At 37.2% G+C, this 21049-nt stretch overlaps 3 protein-coding genes and 1 long non-coding RNA gene across 4 annotated transcripts; 3 read left to right on the forward strand and 1 right to left on the reverse strand.

Moving 5' to 3' along the window:
• Positions 1–1965: 1965 nt before the first annotated feature.
• tmem222a (transmembrane protein 222a) lies at positions 1966–8945 on the forward strand. Its single transcript, XM_077221502.1, has 6 exons — positions 1966–2117; positions 2897–2981; positions 3063–3094; positions 3660–3756; positions 4221–4351; positions 8242–8945. The coding sequence occupies exons 1-6, from the start codon at positions 1999–2001 to the stop codon at positions 8327–8329; spliced, it is 552 nt and encodes a 183-aa protein (XP_077077617.1). The 5' UTR covers positions 1966–1998; the 3' UTR covers positions 8330–8945.
• Positions 7466–13135, reverse strand: LOC143730926 (uncharacterized). Its single transcript, XR_013200680.1, has 3 exons — positions 13023–13135; positions 9663–9975; positions 7466–7582 (listed from the first exon to the last, which is right to left on the reverse strand). It is a non-coding gene; the product is annotated as an uncharacterized LOC143730926 (long non-coding RNA).
• tpbg1a (trophoblast glycoprotein 1a) lies at positions 9570–12244 on the forward strand. The gene is made up of 2 exons (XM_077221494.1): positions 9570–9989; positions 10339–12244. The coding sequence occupies exons 1-2, from the start codon at positions 9697–9699 to the stop codon at positions 11270–11272; spliced, it is 1227 nt and encodes a 408-aa protein (XP_077077609.1). The 5' UTR covers positions 9570–9696; the 3' UTR covers positions 11273–12244.
• Positions 13027–20002, forward strand: kdf1a (keratinocyte differentiation factor 1a). The gene is made up of 4 exons (XM_077221495.1): positions 13027–13314; positions 15131–16170; positions 16259–16336; positions 17725–20002. Exons 2-4 carry the CDS (start codon positions 15150–15152, stop codon positions 17775–17777), a joined length of 1152 nt encoding a protein of 383 aa, XP_077077610.1. The 5' UTR covers positions 13027–13314; positions 15131–15149; the 3' UTR covers positions 17778–20002.
• Positions 20003–21049: the final 1047 nt, after the last annotated feature.

Below are 21049 nucleotides of genomic sequence, written 5' to 3' on the forward strand. Positions count from 1 at the left end.
TCCTACTTTTGTGTTAATCATATATTTTCGCCTATACATAAAATAACCCATGCAACTGATGGATTTCGGTTGTAAATAACAGGAACAGTTTAATTTCACTAAGGATAAAGTGTAGTTTCAAGCTCAAGCTGTTTGTCTATGATCACTGAACATTCCCATGATGCAGCTTTCAGTGTAGACGTGCTTCTCATCTCGCAACTGATTGGATGCTCTGAATTGACGCAAATACACTCGCCGCCATATCCCTGTGTGCTACTTTGATGAAGTTGTTACATTCACTTTCCCTACTCACAATTAGTCAAAGTCTGTTGTTTTGCTGAATAGTTCGTTTTTTTCCTAAAGTATAATTCATTTCCTGTCATGTTGTGCAGCAAACAGTGGAGAAAACATGTGTTCTCTAAAGGCCACCTGACCTACATACACTGAGGAAGGTGTAACATGCATCTAGGCCAGATGGGTTGCAAGGCCATAGTTGTGTTCAGAATAGCATACTACAATATTTGCCTATATATATTTAGTAGTATGTAAACTGTGACCTACTACATTTGCAACCTTCCATTGTAATTTTGGCATTTCTATTTTGATTCACATACAAAAGTTAAAATTCCATTAGTTTTCTATATTAGTTAACATGAACTAATGAGAATTTAGAATTCTAAAGCATTTAATGTTAATTTCAACATTTACTAATCAATTATTAAGGTCTAATGTTGTATCTGTAAATGTTATTTAATGGACGTGAGCTGACATGAACTAACAGTTGCAGAACTAAACAAATACCAACAAAACAAAACAAATGTAGCAAATGTATTGCTCATTGTTAGTTAATGTTAATTAAAGCATGTTAATGTGGTGTTACCATTAAAACGTTTTTTTTCTTCTTTTTTCCCCAAAATGATATGTAGCCTATGTTGTAAGTTGTTGTATGTAACACAATCCACAATGCTGTAGTGTAAGAAATATGTCTTGATTTACAGGAATAATCTAGAACACATCCGGACCCAAAATCCCCTCATATATTGGCCAGTATCCTGTCAGAAAAATGCACCTGTGCTCCACTTCTTACACTGTGAGAATAGTACAGTTAACCGTGCCATTAGTCATATGGCAACCCAGACGTCACAGTACAATATGAATGAATGCAATGATTGGAGAGGATGTTTCTCCTTAATACAAGTAACATCTGCTCTTTTACTGCTGTGATTTAATGCATGAAGCCTCGGTTTGTCTTTACACAGATTGTACATGAGAAGAAATCTAAGACCTATTTTTAAGACAATATTTTTTGCACCGTGACAGTGCATACACCCTAAATTCTCATTACCGTAATACTTTTTATTCCCAAGTTATTTTATTACATTTTCTGCAGACATATAAAAGGTACTCCAACATTTACAAAATGAGACATGGTGTATGAAACCGTAATACTTTTCATCCTATCTTACTCTAAAGCAAAACAAGTAAAAAATATGTAATCGTGATAGTATTTGTTGTACTACTTTTTCTTAATTTTTTCTAACAAAAAGAAAAACCAGAAACACTTTACTAAAAGCCTTTATGTATAATGCATTATGAAGGTATTCATAATGTATGTTATAATGCATTACATCTGTTTCATAAATAATTGTAACCAAAGTTGAAATGCATATTATTATACACTACTTGCATCTGAGATTGTATGTTTGTCATGTGTTTTAAAGCATTATACTTTCTAAAGGCATAACATAAGTATTATAATGTATTATAATTGTGGTTAGAATTATTCATGAGACCATACAATGAGGTGCATTACAAGGCATAATAATATTTTTATAATGCAACACATATGAAGTCTTTAAATAAACTGTAACTGAAAAAAACTATTATATTGTATTATAATATAGTATGTATAATGTGAAACATATTATTTATATATGATGATTATAATATTATAACCTAACGAGATTACGAGAACCACTACGGCGGCGACGTCACGATGTCGTCACCGCGTAGACTGTGATGGCGGATGTTACCGAGATCGACAAGATGAAACACTTCCACGGAGGTTTCGAGAAAATCGACAAAGAAATGAGCCGTTATCCGCACTGCATCGTCTGGACACCGATTCCGGTTCTGACGTGAGTAGAGACCGGAGATGTTCTGACGGATCACGTGCGGAACACCAACACATTCTGACAGTGAACGCGCCTGTGTCTGTCAATATTACTGTCAGCGCTTTCCGTCATTATTGTCTCAACTGAGCTCTTATAATCCTCACACACACATCTATGGAACCCTATTTCCAACACGAAACAAAATCATGCTTTTGTAAAAGTCATGACTGTGATTGAAGCTTTGTTTACAAAATTCGAAATTAGTATGACGTATTATAAATCAAAAGAATTATGAAATTAAAAGGTGAAAACTATGTAATGGAACGGCTTCCATTACATAATTTTCACTTTTTAATTTCAAAATTTGAGTCAAATTCTGAAGTAAAAAGCCGTAATTATGACATAAAACAGTCAAAAAATATGACCTAAAATGTTATAGAAAGCACAATTTCTACTTTTTAAACTCAATTATGACTCGGTATGTCATAATCTGGACTTTTATTATCTCATTGTCATTATGATTTAGTCTGTCGTAGTTATGTCATTAAAAAGTCAAAATTAATAGTATGACATAATTTCGACTTTTTATGCCATAATTTGGACTTTTTGAATCATAATTATGACATTTTATGCTAGTTATGATTTACCATAGCATGATTTTCTTTTTTCCTTATGTCGGAAATGGGCTTCCATACATTAAAGCTGCAAACATACTAAACATACTAAAAAGCTGCAAATATACACACGTCTGAGGAGGATTTCTGTGTCCATGTGTTTTTCTTTTTCTTTTTTTGTCTGTGCAGCTGGTTTCTGCCATTCATTGGGCACATGGGCATATGCACATCCACTGGTGTGATCAGGGATTTTGCTGGTCCTTACTTCGTATCAGTGAGTTTATTTCTGATGATTACACTGACTTTAGCATGACTGCACTGATGCACTAACTACTTTCATTTATATTTTATACAGGAGGACAACATGGCGTTTGGAAAACCAACAAAGTGAGTTTAAAACGCTAGTTAATGCGATAGAGAAGAATATCATCAGAATGATCATCTGCACATATGAGACTTAAACATTGGAAAGATTTGGTCCTTACAACAAACATATTTTCTCACTAATCATAATCGTTCAAACTAATAATACATTTTACCCTGTCAAACATTTCATTAAGAAATCTAAACTATAAACAGGGCTTGACATTAACACCAGCCGACCCGCCAAATGTGGATGTATTTCAGCGGTAGCGTGTAACGCAGTCACTCGCCACTTGTAGTGTTGTCAAAAATATAAATTTATCGTTTTTAAATTTTTCAAGTGAACTGTTGGGAAAGAAAGCATGTGTAACAGTATAATGGGTGAGTGCATCAGGTCTTAAAGTAACAGCAGCCTAATATACCTGCTGCCAAATTATGAGATAATATTAAAAATAGTAAAACTACTAGCGACAGTGTCTGGTGAGCAAAAAAGTTAATGTTAAGCCCTGACTATAAACTATAATTGATACAGGATATTTATTTGGATACATTTAAATTTAAAATTTGGATTTAATGCTTTTTGTTTCAGGTACTGGAAGCTGGATAAGAATAAAGTGTATGGCGGTGGAGCAAACGCCTGGGATATGGCCGTGCACGAGGCATCTGAGGAATACAAAACTAGAATGGTCAGATCTCTACTGTAAAATATTCTTGTTGTGTTGTGAATGACGTCATTTGACATCTGATTTTATGGTGAAATGTGAACTGGAGTTATTTTCATGACTCATGAGATTCACCTATTTACACAATGCATATATTGTGAAATGTATATACATTCAACATTTTACCATATATTTTATTTTATTTGTTAATAAGGCTTAAATATGACTTTTGTCTATTTTTATATTTTTTACAAAGAAAATATAATAAAAATAATTATAATCATTATTATTATAAAAGTGTATTTGTCTAATAAATCTATATATTTATTTGTATGTTCTATTTTGATAGTCTCAACAAAAGTTTTGTTAAGAACGTTAATTTTGCAACCCAATTATATTATACAAACAGAGCGACTTCCTAATATCTCTGTTTTTAACCGACATTCTTTTCTGTTTTGCTTTTTTGTGACGTCCTCACCGCATTGCAGCACAATCTGTGTTGTGATAACTGCCACTCTCATGTGGCCATGGCTCTGAACCTCATGCGCTACGACAACTGCTCCTCGTGGAACATGGTCAAACTCTGCTTACTGTCCTTCATCCACAGCAAACATGTCAGGTGAGATGCTGGGTCAGCGGGAAATGTAAATCTATTTTCTAGATGCATGTTATTGATCTTATTGTGGACGATTCATCCGTTTGTTTGGGGTTTTTTGACCCTGGAAATGTTTAATCAGAATATCATAACTAGATCTTCCAGTGAAAGGACAGACTTCTCTCTATTGACGTATGCTGGTCTTCTCCAATCATTTAGTCAGCTGAAACTCCGCCCCTTTTTTACAATCCACTGCAAGCTAGCATTCAGATCTGCCTGCAGTATTGAGTGCCACGCCCACATTTCCAACATCCAATCAATGAACAATGCATAGAACCAAGACTGACCCTACATCACAATACAGAAGAAAAGATCTGTCGCTACTCTCGGTTTATCACAACTTTCATTTATATTATGGTAAAAAATATACATTGTCTAATTATTATTTCTTCCTGACAAAAGTGAGTGACTATGCTTCTGAAAAGTTTAGCTGTGCTATTTAAAACAGCGTTGTACTGATGAAGAGAGGCTGGTGAGATTACAATGGCTGTTCTAAACGCTTAGTCGCTGTTTATATCCTTCTGTGGGACTAAACTGTTTTTTTCTGTTTTTGCCATTCCTGTTAAGGGTCGGTGACTTGAATTATTATATTATTTTTTTTACCAGCAATGAAGCATACATTAATCCTTATTAAAGTTACATAAGTTACTCATTCTAGAGCAGTGAGTGATTTTTCTTTGTCTTTTGTTGTTTGATTAACATTAAAAAACACAGACTGCAGCAGGAATATTAGGCTGCTGTCGCTTTAAGAGCGAATGCACGGATTCAATATACTGAAATGCATTCATTTTCTTGCTCAACTGTTTATAAGGGCTGGGAGAAAAATCGATTCACCTAGCTATCGCAATTTGTTATTTTTACATTTTTTTTTACGATTCTAAAATCGATTTTTTTTTATTCCAGATTCGATATTAGTTCAAATTCAATTGCTTTATTTTTGTCCTTTTGTAGAAGCCACTTTTGTTCCAACAGAGGATGAAATGTGTCGTTATCTTTGAGTGTTTAAAAAATCAGCTTTTGCAAAAAAATCGCAATTCTTAAAAAAATAGAAATATATATTGTATCGGCACCCAAGTACCGTGATAGTATCGAATCGGGAGATAGGTGTATCGTCCCAGCCCTACTGTTTATGTTCGCTTAAGACTAGGCATGTGCCGGTATCAAATTTTCATGCTGCGATTAATTGATTGAGCTTTTATCACGGTATACGGTATTATCACGATATTTTAATTGCACAAGAGAAACAGACGGATTGGGGGTATCTAAAAAAAAACTTGCATCACAATGTGTAATTGTGATTGTCAAAACATTAATTTTTTTTTTAGTGACAACATGTTATAATGTTTACATGGTACAGTTACTGAGGCTACTGTTTGTATTATTGCTTAACACAATTTTCATGATTTCAATTAAATTCTTGGATTTAATTTCAATCTTGATTCAATATTGACTCATTTGGATAAATATTAGGTAGGCTACAGTAGATAGCCTGCATTTAATTTTTTCTCAAGAAAAAATATATCTCACATAATGATGTAAACATACAGAGAGAAATTAAATATAATGCATACAATATAAATATAATAATAATATAAATATAAAAATGTAATATGCCGTAATTTTCATTATAATAACAATTATATAATGACAAGTAAACATATATTAAAATATGTAATATAGTGCACATATTTAGCAAAATACTCATCTCTATAGCTATTTTCTTATAGTCAACTAACATTAAATGGCTTTCCTGAGGTAAATGTAACGTTCTGTGACATAATTGTTCTCCTGCAGTGTTATTGACCTCTTTCCGTGGTTGAAAAACACTGATTGATCGAAAGTACGTACCTTTCGGTGGGTTGTACTGTATCTTTAATAAAAAGTAACAGATGATCTGTTTACTTGAACTGAGGCGCGCGATCTGTCACGTCATTTACAAGCACCAAAACAGTATTTATTGTCTGAATTTCGTTATAAAACCTGAGAGCTGATATTTTTTTCATATCAAAAGTAACCTGCTCTGTCTAGTCTGTCGGTGTCAGTGTCCTCTTTGCTCCGCGATTTTTCTCTGCGTGAGAAAATGGATGTGTGGCGCGAGACCGTGTGAAAGTGTCAATTGCGTGAGTCTCAAGCTGCTGAATGCGTGAGAGTTGGCAGCCATGCGGGGGATAAATAGTCGGCAGCGTTCCTCCATCCGCCGTCCTTCTTCTCCATGTGAGGATTGTTTACATTAGACTAGAGTGCACACTGCATTCACACAGTGCTTATACATGTGATGTGGGGATTGTTTACATCAAAGTGCGCACGTGTTTTGCGCAGCATATACGCATTGTTTTTTTAAGCGGTTGATGGAAAATAAGCTGATGCGCGTTCTAAAAATCTAAATTCGGATCTATTATTTTTCACGGTATTTCGAAGTCCCCGCGATAACAATATCGTGCATATTCAGTACCGCGATTTATCGCATTACCGAATACCGGCACATGTCTACTTAAGACATAACTGACTATGTATGAGGATGCTTGCCAAGGAGACAGGCATTTTGACATAATTTTGTTTGAAGATGTCTGTTCAAGTGCAAAGAAGATGTGAAAGAGAGCTCAATTCAGTATTGCACGCTGTCTGAGACACGCTTTCTGAGCGCGCACTACGGATGTTTAAACTTTCCACACAGCACACGAGTAACAAATTGAGTTGCTTTTAGCGTCTTCTTGTGCTTGAATATTTAAATGAGCTGCTGGCAAGGCTTAAATATTGTGGTGATGCGGCACTGGCCAATCAACTGTCCCGAGTATCATTTCACGTTCATGTTCTCACAATATTGCATTGTTAGTATTCATAAAAATGTTACCGGCCAACTGGCAATTGACACTGTTTCATATACTCACCAACGTCAGTTTAAGTTAAATGTACTCAAACATATTACTCATGTAAATGCAATGAATTCCCACATTGCATCTGCAGTGTTGGGTAAGGGTTTGATTGTTTCACTTAGCTCAATAAATTCTGATTGCCTTTTCTGTAAAGGATCCATGCAATACTGCCTTAGAATTTAGAAGTCAGTGTGTCCTTACCTTTGACTGAATGATTTATCGCAGTCGGCCACCGTGTTTCCCCTTATATGTCACCAGTCTTCCACCTGGGACTCTCAGTGTTGTGACGTAGAGGACACCAGGACACACAAAATAAGGGTTTCTGGGGGAGAGAGAGGTGGATTGTAAGCTTCTGCGTGAGACTATTCTCAAAAATGATAATTCGTTCATTGTTTTCCCTCCCCCTTGTGTCACACTTTGACATTCTGCCTTGAATATGGATTTGGAATGACACGAGGGAGAGTAAATGATGACATAATTTACGTTTTTGGTTAAACTAAGCCCTCTAATGCTGTGTTTCTCCAAAAGGGTGATGTTTTTATCTACATGAGTCAAGTCACCTTTATATAGCGCTTTGTACAATACAGATTTTTAAGCAGCTTAACAGTAATAAACAGGAAAATAACCTTCAATGATGCAAACTTCAAATTCTAATTCTGCTGTAAAGCAGCTCAACAGAAGTAGTGATATTTTTCAGCTTAATTCATTTCAATTCAGTTCAACTGTTGATGTTGAAAGGTTCGTCAATTATAAAAGTCAATTCAGCTACTGTATAGAGCAGCTCAACAGAACACAACAGTGTCGTTATTCAGCTGAATTCAGTTCAAATTTTCTATAATCCGATAGTTTTATTGCAGTCAAATTGACAATATTGCTGAATATTAAGTGCGTTTGAATATTAAGTGTCTTTAAAATCAAGCCAAGGGTGACATGATGCTAAAATGGCTCATGTGAAGGTCTCTGTTCCTTGTTGTCCTGTAGCTTTGTGGGGTTTCTGAAGACCTGGCTGCCTTTCCTGATGATTTGTGGGGTCATAGTCACCATCGCCCTTGCTGTCAACCTGCGATGACGGAGGCTGGATGGATGACAGGAGCATCAAACACACAGAGAGAGATGTTGAACGGTCGTACAGGGCACCTCAGGATCATTATGAGCCACGGCTACGAGAAGCAAATCTGAACCTGAACTTTAATCATGCATTACGACATTACATTGCTTCTGTTTGGAGATTCAGTCTGGCTGGTTGGGAATACACAGACCTCTTTGCATCTAGTGACACGCAGACTATTAGTGACATTGTAAATAAGTGAATTACAGGGACCTTTTCCATTACTGCTTACATAAGCTTTTGCATTTGATATATTTGTAATATAATCACATACATGGATGGGTCTAAATGAAACAAGACAATTTCCTGTCAAGACTTTTGTGAAAAGTGACTCCACAACCAATAATGATGACGGTTATTAGAATTAAGATCTAAGCATACGACTTCTCGTAATTTTATTTTGCCTCATTCTTAGAACTATTTGAACTTTGTGTGCATCAAAAATATGTAAATTTTCATCAGTTATTTGAAATGATCCAAGATGTTTACATTATTTTATTCTAATGGGAGTTTGTATATTTGGTTCATTCTTTATGTTTTCATTTATATTATATGACCAAATACAAATGTAAATCCATAATGTTTGTCCTCATTTTTATACAATGACCTCAAAAGGTATTTTGAAAGTTAAAATACACTTATCAAAATATAAAGGCAAGGGTCAATTGTTGTAAAGAAAGATAGCAAGTACATGTTTGCTAAAAATGTCCAAACAATACATCTAGTGCTGGATCTTTTCTATAAAATATAGGGTAATTTTTCTTCATGATGTTTAAAGTGTTTTTACTGAATGTATGAAGTAATTTCTCCTCAAATATGGGAATCACAGGTGTAGAGAATCACATGATCCACTAACCACAAACAAACACTGACCATCTTCAGCACTACATCTATTGTTTTAGCATTTCAAAGCCAACGAAGCGAACTTTTTTTCTTAAATGGTTTTATTCTAGAGGGTGTGCATCTGCTATTTATTTTGGGAATTTAATGTATGACAAAGGACAGAAAGAAATCAGTGCAATTAATTTACATAATCAGAAAGAAAACACTGCTCTACAAATGTTCTTTGGTCACAGTACATATACTATCCTCAGTACTCTGAATGGATGGATGTGTATACACATATAAAGTATATTCTTGTCTATAGAGTATATGCAGCTCCACCCACCCGCTTATATAGCCACGATCAGGAGGTGTTTCTGGATTGAGTAATGAGTTAGTAATGATCTCCTAGACCTAGAGTGAGGGGGACCGTCAGTCCTGTGTGTTGTTGTACTCCAGCATGTGCACTTACACTGAAGAGAGCAGCTCGTGCAGACGGTGATCAGATGCTCCGGTCTGCGAGTGTGAGAGTTTGGATGATGCTGCCGGCTTTGTCGCTGACGCTTGTCTGCGCGATGCTGTGCGTCTCCTTATCCGTCGCGTTGTGTCCGTCGCGCTGCGAGTGTTCTGATATTGAACATACGGTGCGCTGCGTGTCTGCCGCGCTGTTCCGAGTCCCCGCGGCGATCCCGAGCGACACGATCAGCCTGATCATCACTGGAAACACGATTCACAGACTCGAGCACGGCGCGTTCAACGGACTGCAGAACGTCACACACCTGAACCTGAGGAATAATAGGTAAGAAAATATATGGTCAGTATCTATCTATCTATCTATCTATCTATCTATCTATCTATCTATCTATCTATCTATCTATCTATCTATCTATCTATCTATCTATCTATCTATCTGTCTGTGTATCTATCTATCTATCTATCTATCTATCTATCTATCTATCTATCTGTCTGTCAATCTGTCTGTGTATCTATCTATCATCTATCCATTTTTCTATCTAGCCTATCTATATATCTATTCTGAAAGTAGCTAATATAGATTTAGTCGTGCTCTTTCATTTCTGTATATTCCCTCTAAAAATCATTTTAAAAAATGTAAAATCCATTAAAAAACTTTTTCCATTCATTGTCAGCATTATGGAGGTTGGAGCGCGTGCGTTCTCCTCACTGCACATGCTGTGTTCTCTAATCCTGAACAACAACCAGCTGGTGCTCATCCATCCAGAGGCGTTCTCCGTGCCTGGAAGCCCCATGCAGGAGCTCAGCCTTCGCTCGTCTCTCTACAACTACACATCTCTGACTGACCTCATCACTGCCCTGCGCTGGGGCGAGCTCACAAATCTGCTGCGCCTTGACCTGTCCGACAACCGCCTTGTCCTCTTACCCCCGGGGATGTTCTCTCCTCTGCCAAACCTGCAGCATCTCCATCTGAACAACAACTCTCTGGTGACTGTCTACAACAGCACTTTCTCTGGTATTGAACAACTTTTGGAGCTGGACTTGAGCAGAAATGCATTTAGAACTATCAGCGACGAGGGTCTTCACGAGTTGGAGCGACTCGGTCGGGTCCGTCTGATGTTGGGTCAGAATCCTTACGTGTGCACGTGTGAAGCACAAGAGTTTGCGAACTGGCTAAACAGTTCAAAGGTCAGGGTGGGCGATGCAGACAGGCTGTATTGCGAATACCCCGCTGCGCTGCGTGAAGTGTCTTTGCGGGTTCTCACTACACAGGCATTGGGGTGTTACGGTAGATCGCACGAAGAGATTACAGACTTGTCCCTACATACTTCCTACGTGTTCCTTGGATTAGTGCTGGGATTCGTTGGCATGGTCTTTCTATTCGTCGTCTACCTCAACAGAAAGGGTATCAAGAAATGGATCGCAGACATACATGAAGCATGCCAAAATGTGCTGGAGGGGTATCATTATCGTTACGAAATTGACTCTGACCCACGACTGGGGCGTATTCCAAACATTCGTCAGGGTCAGCCTCGAATGGACCCACATTTGGGGCACATCCCTTCTGACTCCCGTATCACACAGATTCCATCGGATGTGACATTATAACTGGACTGCAAAGAACTGCACAATGAACCGATTTTTAATAGAAATATATTTCAGTCTGTAGCAAAGTGGACTTTTTTTTTTAAATAGACCAAATTAAAGAAAATCGTGTCATTGAGACTAGTGGTCAGCAATTACATTAACTGAAGAGATGGCTGGCTAATTGGCTTATGTAATTCTAATATATGCATGGTGTAGGCTAATACAATATACATTAGATTGGACAACATCCACCAGTGCAATATGAGTCAATGCAATCTTTGGTCTGTTTTCCACAAGGAGAAATTGTCAAAGCATATACTTAATCTACTGTGTCAATGTGTAGGATTACAACATTAACCAACATGGACTAAAAGCCACAAAACCCTGCATGTACATCTATATGCTGGAATTGTACTTTTTAATATTTACTAAGATATCTGAAAAAATGAATTGATTGACTCTAAACATCATCTGAATTATCAGTCTATTGTTGTCTTGCCAAACGTTCTGGGGTTTATAAAAGGAGACCTGAAGACGCACTGAATGACTTCTCATGTGCATCTAACCCTATCTGACTGAATTATACTCTCCATTATATTTCATAACCTATTCAGCAGATTGAAACGCTGCTCTCCATCACATTAGTTGGTGCGGCCAACAGCATTCTCTGCTACAGATTGTGTCCTCAATATTTCGCTATACGGTTGAGGAAAGGAGGGAAATGAAGGGGTGTATTGGGGGAAATGGGGCACAATGAAGGATTTGGAGTCTAATGTTCCCTGTCAGCACATAGTGAATCTCTCCGTGTGCATGTGTGCTTATAGCCTGGAACTAATGACTGCAATTGATCAAGACCAGACATCTCATATTAATCTGTGTCTACACTTTTGGCAAAGCAGTATTTTACAGCATGTTTGGGGGGGAAACACCTCTGGTATGTGTGCGTACACAGTTATGTAGCATAACATTAAAACGTTGTCCACTCAAAAGAAACTAAAATGTTTCTGTTGCTATGTGAAGAAGTGTAAATTAATCTGTAGTGTTTGGAATGTCTGCATTTAAATCATTTTTTCATTATTCCACAGAGAATATTTATACTTATAAATGTACGTTCTATTTGGAGTTCCCTCTGCTTTTGACCAATGAATTTCCATGACATTTTCAGTTATTCATGAGTATTTGATTAGAATTTTTTTTTTTAGCATCTTTTCAAGAGGAAATACTTTACACTGACTGAGCATAACAACTCAAACTTTCTATTACTTTTTAAGATTTCTATTTGTTTCAAGACTTTTTTAGATTTGGGGATTTGCAGTATTTCAGAATTTCAATGACTGTGGGAATTATTTAATTCAGGACCTGTTTCAATCCTCAATAACCCATTTTCTATTTCTTTTCTAATATTGTTGAAATTGCATATATATGTTTATTTTAATAGACTGTTCACATTTAACATCTAGATAAGCACTGCGTGTCCCTTATTTAAATGCAAATACTGGATATTAGATCAAGAGAACTTCTTAGAAATTGGCCTGTTGAATGACACTTGTAGCCTAATATCATGAAGTGAATGTTTGAATTAATTTTCTCTTATAAGAACATACACAAATTAACCAAAAAATATTTTTTTCACACTATAGCCTACTGTATAAACGCTGACAATAGTATAGTCAGGTTTTGGCTTGATTAAAAGGAAAGCAAAAGTCAAGGAACAAAAGATATTTAGGTCGTTTAAGCAACATCCGTTTAAAGGCCTGACGTCACTGCTTACCTGTAAGTGGGCGTTGGATTTACCTGTAGCCGCAGGTAAAATACGGCACGGCGGGGCGAAGGAACGAATCTTATCGATCAAAGCTTTAGTATGACCAGAATCTGAAAGCGCGTGTTGCGCGACGAAATCGAAACGTTTGACCCATTTTCAGTCAATGAATCAAAACAAAGCTCGCTGAAGTGGAAGTTTTAAGGAGTCAAAAGGAACATATTTCACACTCGGCTACTTCCGCGATCTTGAACCACTTGAAGTTGCGTTCAAAACAATTGAGGATTTCATCCGAGCCTATGCGGTAAGTGTCTGACACTTTGACAAACCATCTGCTCTGCGACCGACGCGAAGCGACTCACTAGAACGCTCGCAATCAATGGAATCTAGTGGACGCGTTCTAGTTTGCCGGTTGCAGTGGGTGTAAAGGATATATGAAATGATGATAGTCATACATATTTCTGTGAAGTTGATAAATATCATTCTTTTACTGCCATGGCATACATACGAGAACAGTTAGAGACACTGAAGACTAAACAATGAAGCGTTTAATAGGCTATTGTACTTGACAGACAAAATGCATTTTGGCGGTACATATATTCCATCTGTTAAAATATTCCAAATAAAGTATTTGTGACTGTCCAGAGCACACTTACAGGCCTGCTTTACATCTGACTTAACTCTATGTTCACTGATAATGAGCAGAAGATGAATAAGCAGAAATTTCTATACATTCCATTCCCATCCATTTTATAGATCATCTGTCAAAGGTTAATGACAAATAACAATACTTAACATCTATATCTGGAATTTTTTAACTGGCATGTTGCTTTCTGAGAGTCGGTGACCATATTCATCAAACACACATCACTCTTGACAAAGAACGCAAACCTCAAGCCAAACACTGACTATGAAAGGTGAAGTCACAAGGGAGTGTATTTAAAAACACATGTTAAAATGAATAACTCGATGATCGAGTAATTCCTGCCCACCAAAGATAGCCCACTTTCCTAAATGTAAACATGCTAAGCAAGAGCTTATGTAGCTCAAGATTAGCTTTTTTTCATGTGTAATATTAATATCTTGATATGGTTGTGTTGATATAACAGCTCCGAACCATGTTCACATTTTCCAGGCTTGTATAAATAAACAACCATTCTATGGTAGATACAGATCCATTTGCTGTTCACATGTTTGGTATGCCTTTTAACTCTTAGTTGTAGAGACAGACACACACGCGTAGACACAGTATGAACATGTCCACTGTGTGGTAGTTTGACGCATATGGCTAATTGTATATTTTTCAATATAATTTAGTGATTGGTTTATAATTTAGAAGGTATTTCCTTCATTATTTGATTTGACCATTGCACGGTTGTTGAATTTCTGTTATATCTCCAGGGTTGAGGAAGTAAAATTGTGCAATGAACATAGAATGGAGAATTCAAGGCCTGTTTAACACTTTTATGTTTATGTATATTCACTAAATAACATTTGTCATTTTCCTTTGCAGTCATTGTTTACAGTGAATTTTTTTGTGGTTTCTGTGTTGAGCATATCTTTTAAATACTGTATAAGAAGGCCTGTTTCACATATCTTTCATCTAAAGAGTAACTGCAACAGCATACACAAGTATTTATTTGTTCAGCCATAAATGACAAAAATAGTTAGGCTATTAAAAACCTTATTGAGAACTACAAACTTAATGGCCATGACATTTACTTCAAGTGAGGAAAAAGACCACATTAATATAGAAGTCATAATTAAATGGGCAAATCTGAAAATGTCATAAATCTGAAGTGATGTCGTAAACTGCTTAAATTGCCTGGATTCAATTTGATTTTCTGATTAATAAGTGCGTTTTTTTTTTAAATCGCAAAAGATGTTGATAATCCTGTATTTTAATCATGCATGCAATGTTCAGCAAAAATTGGCTCAGCTCATCTTTACATCCATGAGTACGATTAAGCTGTACTTTTTATGTGTGCAGTGTGAATTCTGCAACCTGATAATATTGGCTCTTTTTAAGTGAGATGTTTGAAACATGCCTAAGAATAAATATTTTGTGAACTCTCTCAGCGCTGATAAATTTTGATGCATTAATGTCAACATTCTTGCAGGTCCTGAATGTGGTGAGTTATGCCTGGCCACAGCACAGGAACACATCACAAGACACGTCCTCATAGCTCAAGCCGTTCTAAGGCTGATGGCTACAGGCAAAACCGCACATACTCCAGGGACAGCAGCACGAGTCAAGAGACCTGCAAGGAGAACTACACCGAGCAACCTCGTAGCATAGACTCGCAGTTCACCCGTAAAACCCATCCACACTACGCCAATGGACGAGGCTCGGAAACCCTGGGCTTTATACCAGGATCTGCAGACTCTCCTCAGTGTACTCAAGCCTGTGGCTCGTGTGCCTCCCTCGGCTGGAGTGGTTGCAAAGCTCTGCTGTGTTGCATTCTCACCTGTGGGCTTTATGGGTCACGCAAACCTTGCTTGCCACCCAATGAGAGCTCCACTGACAACACTTTAAAACCTGAGCCAGATCCCAGGAAGCCCAATGGATTGGCACTGACCAACCCCACGTGTGGTGTAACCTTTGAACCCAGCAAGCCGAAGCAGCTACCAAACTCTGGCAGCTTCAGGTATGGCGACGTCTACCTTGCTGGCAAGAAGGTGGAGTACTCTGCCAACTCAGAGGCACATCCACGACGGACCAGGACAGCTGGGAAGGGTGACAACCAGCGGCCTATCAGTAATACCAGTATCTACTCTCGAGAGGATTTGGATCTGGATGACCTGGATGATGGCGGCACTGATATCGACTCGCTTATCACTAAAAAGCTTCTAGAACTTTATAAAATGCACCAGATTGAGCAGCTGGCAAAATGCACGTCTGATGTGTCCTTCTCTCGTAAAACCAATGAGATCAGCGATCTGATCAACAGCATTGCTCAGGACTACAACTTGGAGGAGCAGGAAGCAGAGTGTCGGCTTGTGCACGGTGTCATACGCATCAGCACCCGCAACAAGTCCTCAAAAGGTTACAAAAGCAAAGACTATAAATCGCATGATGCAATGCAGCATACTAACGGTAGGAGGGATGGAACGCTGCCCGACAGTGGGAATGAGACCATGACCTTTACCCTTAGTGACGGTGAGTGATGGTAGCTCTTTTTGTAGGAGTGCCAGTAGGGAACGATGATGTTTGAATGTCTTTTGATGATATTTGTCTTTCCCTGCAGGGGATCCCGAGGTGCTAGTGTCAGAGTTGACACCGTCGGATGAGCTTGCCCGAAATATGAGAGGCCACAGCGGGAAAAGTAAGTGTCAACATTCTTTGTTCTCCTTATAATATCTGTTCTAGTACAGCCCCCATGTTGAGGCATGACACATTTAGCTTGTTTTGTCGGATCAATGTGTAACCCATGTCGATGTCTGTTTCCATTTGTTGGTGCTTTTTTTGTGCCAATTGAACATGTTGAATCAGTGTTTTTTGGGTCTTGGAATGTTTGAAAGGTGACACTGTAATCTGGTGACTATCGCCGTTGGTAGGCGACGTTGAATTAGCCTTTAGATGGCTTGATGTGAAAAGATCATTTACTCCCAGCCCGTGGTAACATGTCAATCCTGCGTTGGGATATGAACATGGTGGAATTGCACCCCGAGGATGGGGTATTCTTTTCTGCCCTATTGTAATGGTTCCATTTCTAGATGTTGCTCATTCTCTACTTTCAAATGGGCATTCCTGCCTTTAATCTTCACCCCTCCCCCCCAAGAATAATGTCCTCACCCACCCATCCATCCATTCTCCATAAACTGTAGTTGCTGAGCCTAAAGCTTTTGACAGTGAACACTGAAGCTTCTCACCTCATTTTACAAAAGTTCTTGAGGGGTCTTAGCTCGCCTCCAAGCAGTTTATCCAGTATTCCTCTATATCGAATCACATCTACCATTCCACACATAATGGTGGTTGCTCTCATTCTGTAACATGTCTAGGGGTCTCACTTTTCTGCGGAATTGTTGCGTTATGGAATCTTTCTATGCAAAAGAAGTGCATGTGTCTCTTTACAAATTATACAAAACTATGTTTTGAAAAATGTTTTTCCTTTTTGTAATTCAGTTCTAATGATTTATTGGGAAAAGTGCAGTCAATTGAGATTAAGGTGCCGTGACATTTAATGTTGCTCTGCAAAATTTTGTAGGTGAAAGAAAGCGGGACCAGATGTAACAAAATACCATGAAGTAATAATGATGACGAAGTAAACATCCAAAGCAAATGAATAAACAAAATGGAATCATTTTATAATACTGATGTGTAGTTTTATACAAAACTAGTGTACTGGAGCTTTATACAAAACTAGAGTAAATAACTGCCAGAACGAGCGCCTGTCCATTGTGAATGTTTCATTTTGCTTTGTTGCAAAGTTACGAAACTCCCCCACATATCGGTCACTGCCAAATCAAGAGGCTTGCTATTGATCGACTCTGAATTCACGTATCAAAGTGAACCGAACCCGATTAAAATTTTGCCACAGGAAGTCCATCATTGTGCCGACTCCCATTGAAACTACTGGATTTTGCAAACTAAATTTCACCTAGCAACACTACATGTGACTGTACCTTTATTCAAAACATTTGTTGCATGCAGACATGTTACACACCAACTTCAAACCGCTTGTAAATATCAACATGTTCTTTTCCTTCACAGATTACTACTCGAGCTCGGCCACAGATTCATCAGGGGTTCCGCTATTGTGCTAACACGCCAGCTGTTCATTCTCAATTACTACTGCCTTACTAGTGTTCTTCTACTGTCCTTGTGCTCCTCTTATATTTCAGTGAAAGCAGTTATTATGCTAAGGACAGTTTGTATTTGTCTGAATGCCCTAAGACTGCTGTTGTCCATTTAGGCACAGTTTCTGTCATGTTCCTACAGAGTGTAATGTTCAACAATGGAGCCTGTTGCAAAAAAAATATGTTGCACTTGATGGTTCCCTACTACCCTCGCCAGAAGCCATGCAGATAGATAGTTACATAATGGACAAGTTTCCTCACCAAAACATTGGCATCAAAGGGTATTTAAGTATTGGATCTAATTATACTTTCGGAGACAAGTCTGCTGTCGTCCTAAGTGGTGATGTATCTATTAATATGCCTGTATTGAGCACTGATTAATAGCAACAAAGAGACTTCAATCAGTTCTTCTTCATCGGACTGCTTTGCTCTGTTAGCCCGTCCTTGGATGTCGCCTTAGATGAACAATTGTTCTTTGTTTAAACGATTTGATGCAATTTAATGTTGTTTTGGGACTGTTCACGGTCAGAGGATACACCCACATCTGCATGGTGGAATTTTAAAATACTTTGTATAGATGTAGTTTTTTGGTAACTTTTTTTATATTGAAATAAAAAGGGAATTTCCCCTCATTTTTTGTATTTACTCGTTGTATTAATTTAAACTATATGCTCCATTTTATCTATTAAAGTGAGCGGTGTTGTTTTAGAAAACAAATCTAGTCCTGTATCATGTATAACATATTTACACTCATACGTGTTAGAGTATTTCTCTCTGTACCGCAGAGCATTTTTCTCGGAAGATTGCATTGGTGTACGCCTCCTCCCTCTGTTTCCCTCAGGTCACTGTGCAATGAACTTGTTTGGCTGGTTTGACAATAGAAAGGAAATAAAATCCTAGTGTTTGTTGGAGTTGTACCTTTGCGGAGGAGGGGCAAACTCCAGAGAAAATTCCCCTTTCAACTGTCCTCTTTTTGACACTATGCCACTTACTGTAAAAGAGATACTCTGATTTACTAGTGAAAGCTACATTCGGGATTTAAGAAATACAGTTTTAAGGATTAATAGGTTAAATTTACTAATTTTCTTTTTTTAACATGGAAGCTAAATGTGTGTGCTAGCATTTTGTTGTATTGCTTTTGGATTGTAAAACATTTCAGACCCCATTAATGGCATGACAAGAACACAATGGGAAAATGTGTGATACACAATGACACAGCATGAACATCTTTCTTAGCTAATTGTTTGGTCAGAATGGCAAAAGTTCAGATGTTTATGAAAGATAAGACTTAAAATCCAAATAACAATTTTATTTCCGAGATATATGGATGTCATAGTGAAAGACGTGATTGCAATGTAATGGACTTCTATTTCAAATGGTTCTCATTCTATAATGCATTGTTGCATGTACTATATTTATTAAAAAAAAGAAAAAGTTGGCATAGGTAGTATTTCAACATTGTATGTGTAGAAATGTATGTAAAACAGCTTTTTTGTTTTGTCGGCACAAGAGGGCATCATTGTACACATTATCATGACAGAGGAACCTGAACCTAGAGCCGCTAGGCACTGGGTGATTAGAGATTGTGTGTGTTGTCATTGGTTTTGTTTGGGAAATCTGTACATTTAGACTATGCCCAATTTAGTATATTAGTAGTAATTCTGGAATATACACTGCCCGGACAAAAAAAAGGGGGGCTGTTTGGATTTAAGTAGGCAAATGATTAAAAGTCAATGGTTGGATCATCATTGCAGAGATTATGTTTCTAGCATGTTATATGTTTGGCAGCAGTTCTTTCCAACCATTCTTTCACAATTTGAGCCTGATGAATCATGACATTGTCATCCTGGAATATTGCCATGATGTGTCTTCCTGCATGGTTGTTTAAGAAATGAAAAGCTACACACTCTATTAATTAGAGTTAGAAGAACTGTTGCCAAACATATAACATGATAGAAACATAATAACCACTGCAATAATGATCCAGTCATAGACTCTTAAGCATTTGCCTATTTAAATCCAAACAGCAAATTTCTTTTTTTTTGGCCAGGCATATATTTTATATTGCATATTGTGTGCAAACCCTAAATACATAAAATGTTCATAACGTTTGTCCATGCATGCTAAGGTCACACTATCCTACAATGCAATGTGAATTCTCACACAAATTTAATTAAAATAATGCAAATGAACCATTTTTAATTTAATTTGCAAACATGCAATGTTTGAAACATTTTAGAATTGCAAAGAGTTGTACATGGTTTTAAAAAACAAAAACAAAAAATACTTGAAATATACAGTGTGTGCTTTGCAGTATAGTTAGTGTTGAGTGGTACTCTTGGTTTGGGCCTGTTTTTTTAAATATATTGCAGCTCAATTTATATCCTGACATCACTAAAGCGACTGAATGGAATTTCTTGTAAGTCACTTGATCAATCATCTGCCATAAAAACAAATGTGCAGGTACGTGCTGTGCAAACGCTACATCTACCTTTGTGCCACTGACCCTGTAGTGTCACCATGAGACTTCCTCTGGTTACACACAGCAGCAGACACAACTTTTTTTATTACAATTGTGCAATTTGACCATTGAAGCTGTATAACACTAGCAAAGCATGAGGCTGCAGAAACTATTGTTTGCAAAGCTTTGACAGGTTAAAATTGTAATTAAATACTAGTTTACTAATCACTAAATAGGATGCAAAACTAAAAATATTCCACATTGTTACATTGCACAACATTGCATGTTTAAGAGAGTGGTGTTCAGTTATCATTCATTACACCGGAAATGGAATATCAAGTCAAGTTGCATTTACGTTGTAGGATAAAGTATTGTGCGCATTGTGCAATGTTGTATATATTTTGGCAACTGTAGCAGGTCATCACAATGACTATAAACATGTTCCACTAATATTGGACAAACACACATTTTCAACATTAGATCTTATGTTTTGGCAGTTCATAACGAACAATCTTCTTTTTTGTCAAGTGTTTTTGTGCATCTTTACTTAGAGTAAATTACATTTGCTTTAGTTTTGCTTTGATAATGACGGTTTCAATTTCTCCCATTTTAAATATAATTTAAGTCTCCAAATAATTTTATGGGGCTGATGTTCAGCGATTAAATTGTTTTAGGGGTTCTCTTATGAATGAAAATGTCATTGTGATAATTGTGACATATGTACAAAAAATTATTTATAAAAGTGATTTAGAAGTATATGGCAAACACTAGACTCTTT

Source organism: Siphateles boraxobius, unplaced genomic scaffold (genome assembly GCF_051911475.1).
Source record: "Siphateles boraxobius isolate OS27281-9 unplaced genomic scaffold, OSU_SipBor_1 84, whole genome shotgun sequence".
NCBI classification, from domain to species: domain Eukaryota; kingdom Metazoa; phylum Chordata; class Actinopteri; order Cypriniformes; family Leuciscidae; genus Siphateles; species Siphateles boraxobius.

Coding starts and splice junctions, on each gene's coding strand:
- tmem222a (XM_077221502.1), top strand. CDS start 1,999: ATGGCGGATGTTACCGAGATCGACAAGATGAAACACTTCCACGGAGGT. Junction 2,118..2,896: donor ACACCGATTCCGGTTCTGAC/GTGAGTAGAGAC, acceptor TTGTCTGTGCAG/CTGGTTTCTGCCATTCATTG. Junction 2,982..3,062: donor CTGGTCCTTACTTCGTATCA/GTGAGTTTATTT, acceptor TATTTTATACAG/GAGGACAACATGGCGTTTGG.
- tpbg1a (XM_077221494.1), top strand. CDS start 9,697: ATGCTCCGGTCTGCGAGTGTGAGAGTTTGGATGATGCTGCCGGCTTTG. Junction 9,990..10,338: donor CTGAACCTGAGGAATAATAG/GTAAGAAAATAT, acceptor ATTCATTGTCAG/CATTATGGAGGTTGGAGCGC.
- kdf1a (XM_077221495.1), top strand. CDS start 15,150: ATGCCTGGCCACAGCACAGGAACACATCACAAGACACGTCCTCATAGC. Junction 16,171..16,258: donor GACCTTTACCCTTAGTGACG/GTGAGTGATGGT, acceptor CTTTCCCTGCAG/GGGATCCCGAGGTGCTAGTG. Junction 16,337..17,724: donor GAGAGGCCACAGCGGGAAAA/GTAAGTGTCAAC, acceptor TTTCCTTCACAG/ATTACTACTCGAGCTCGGCC.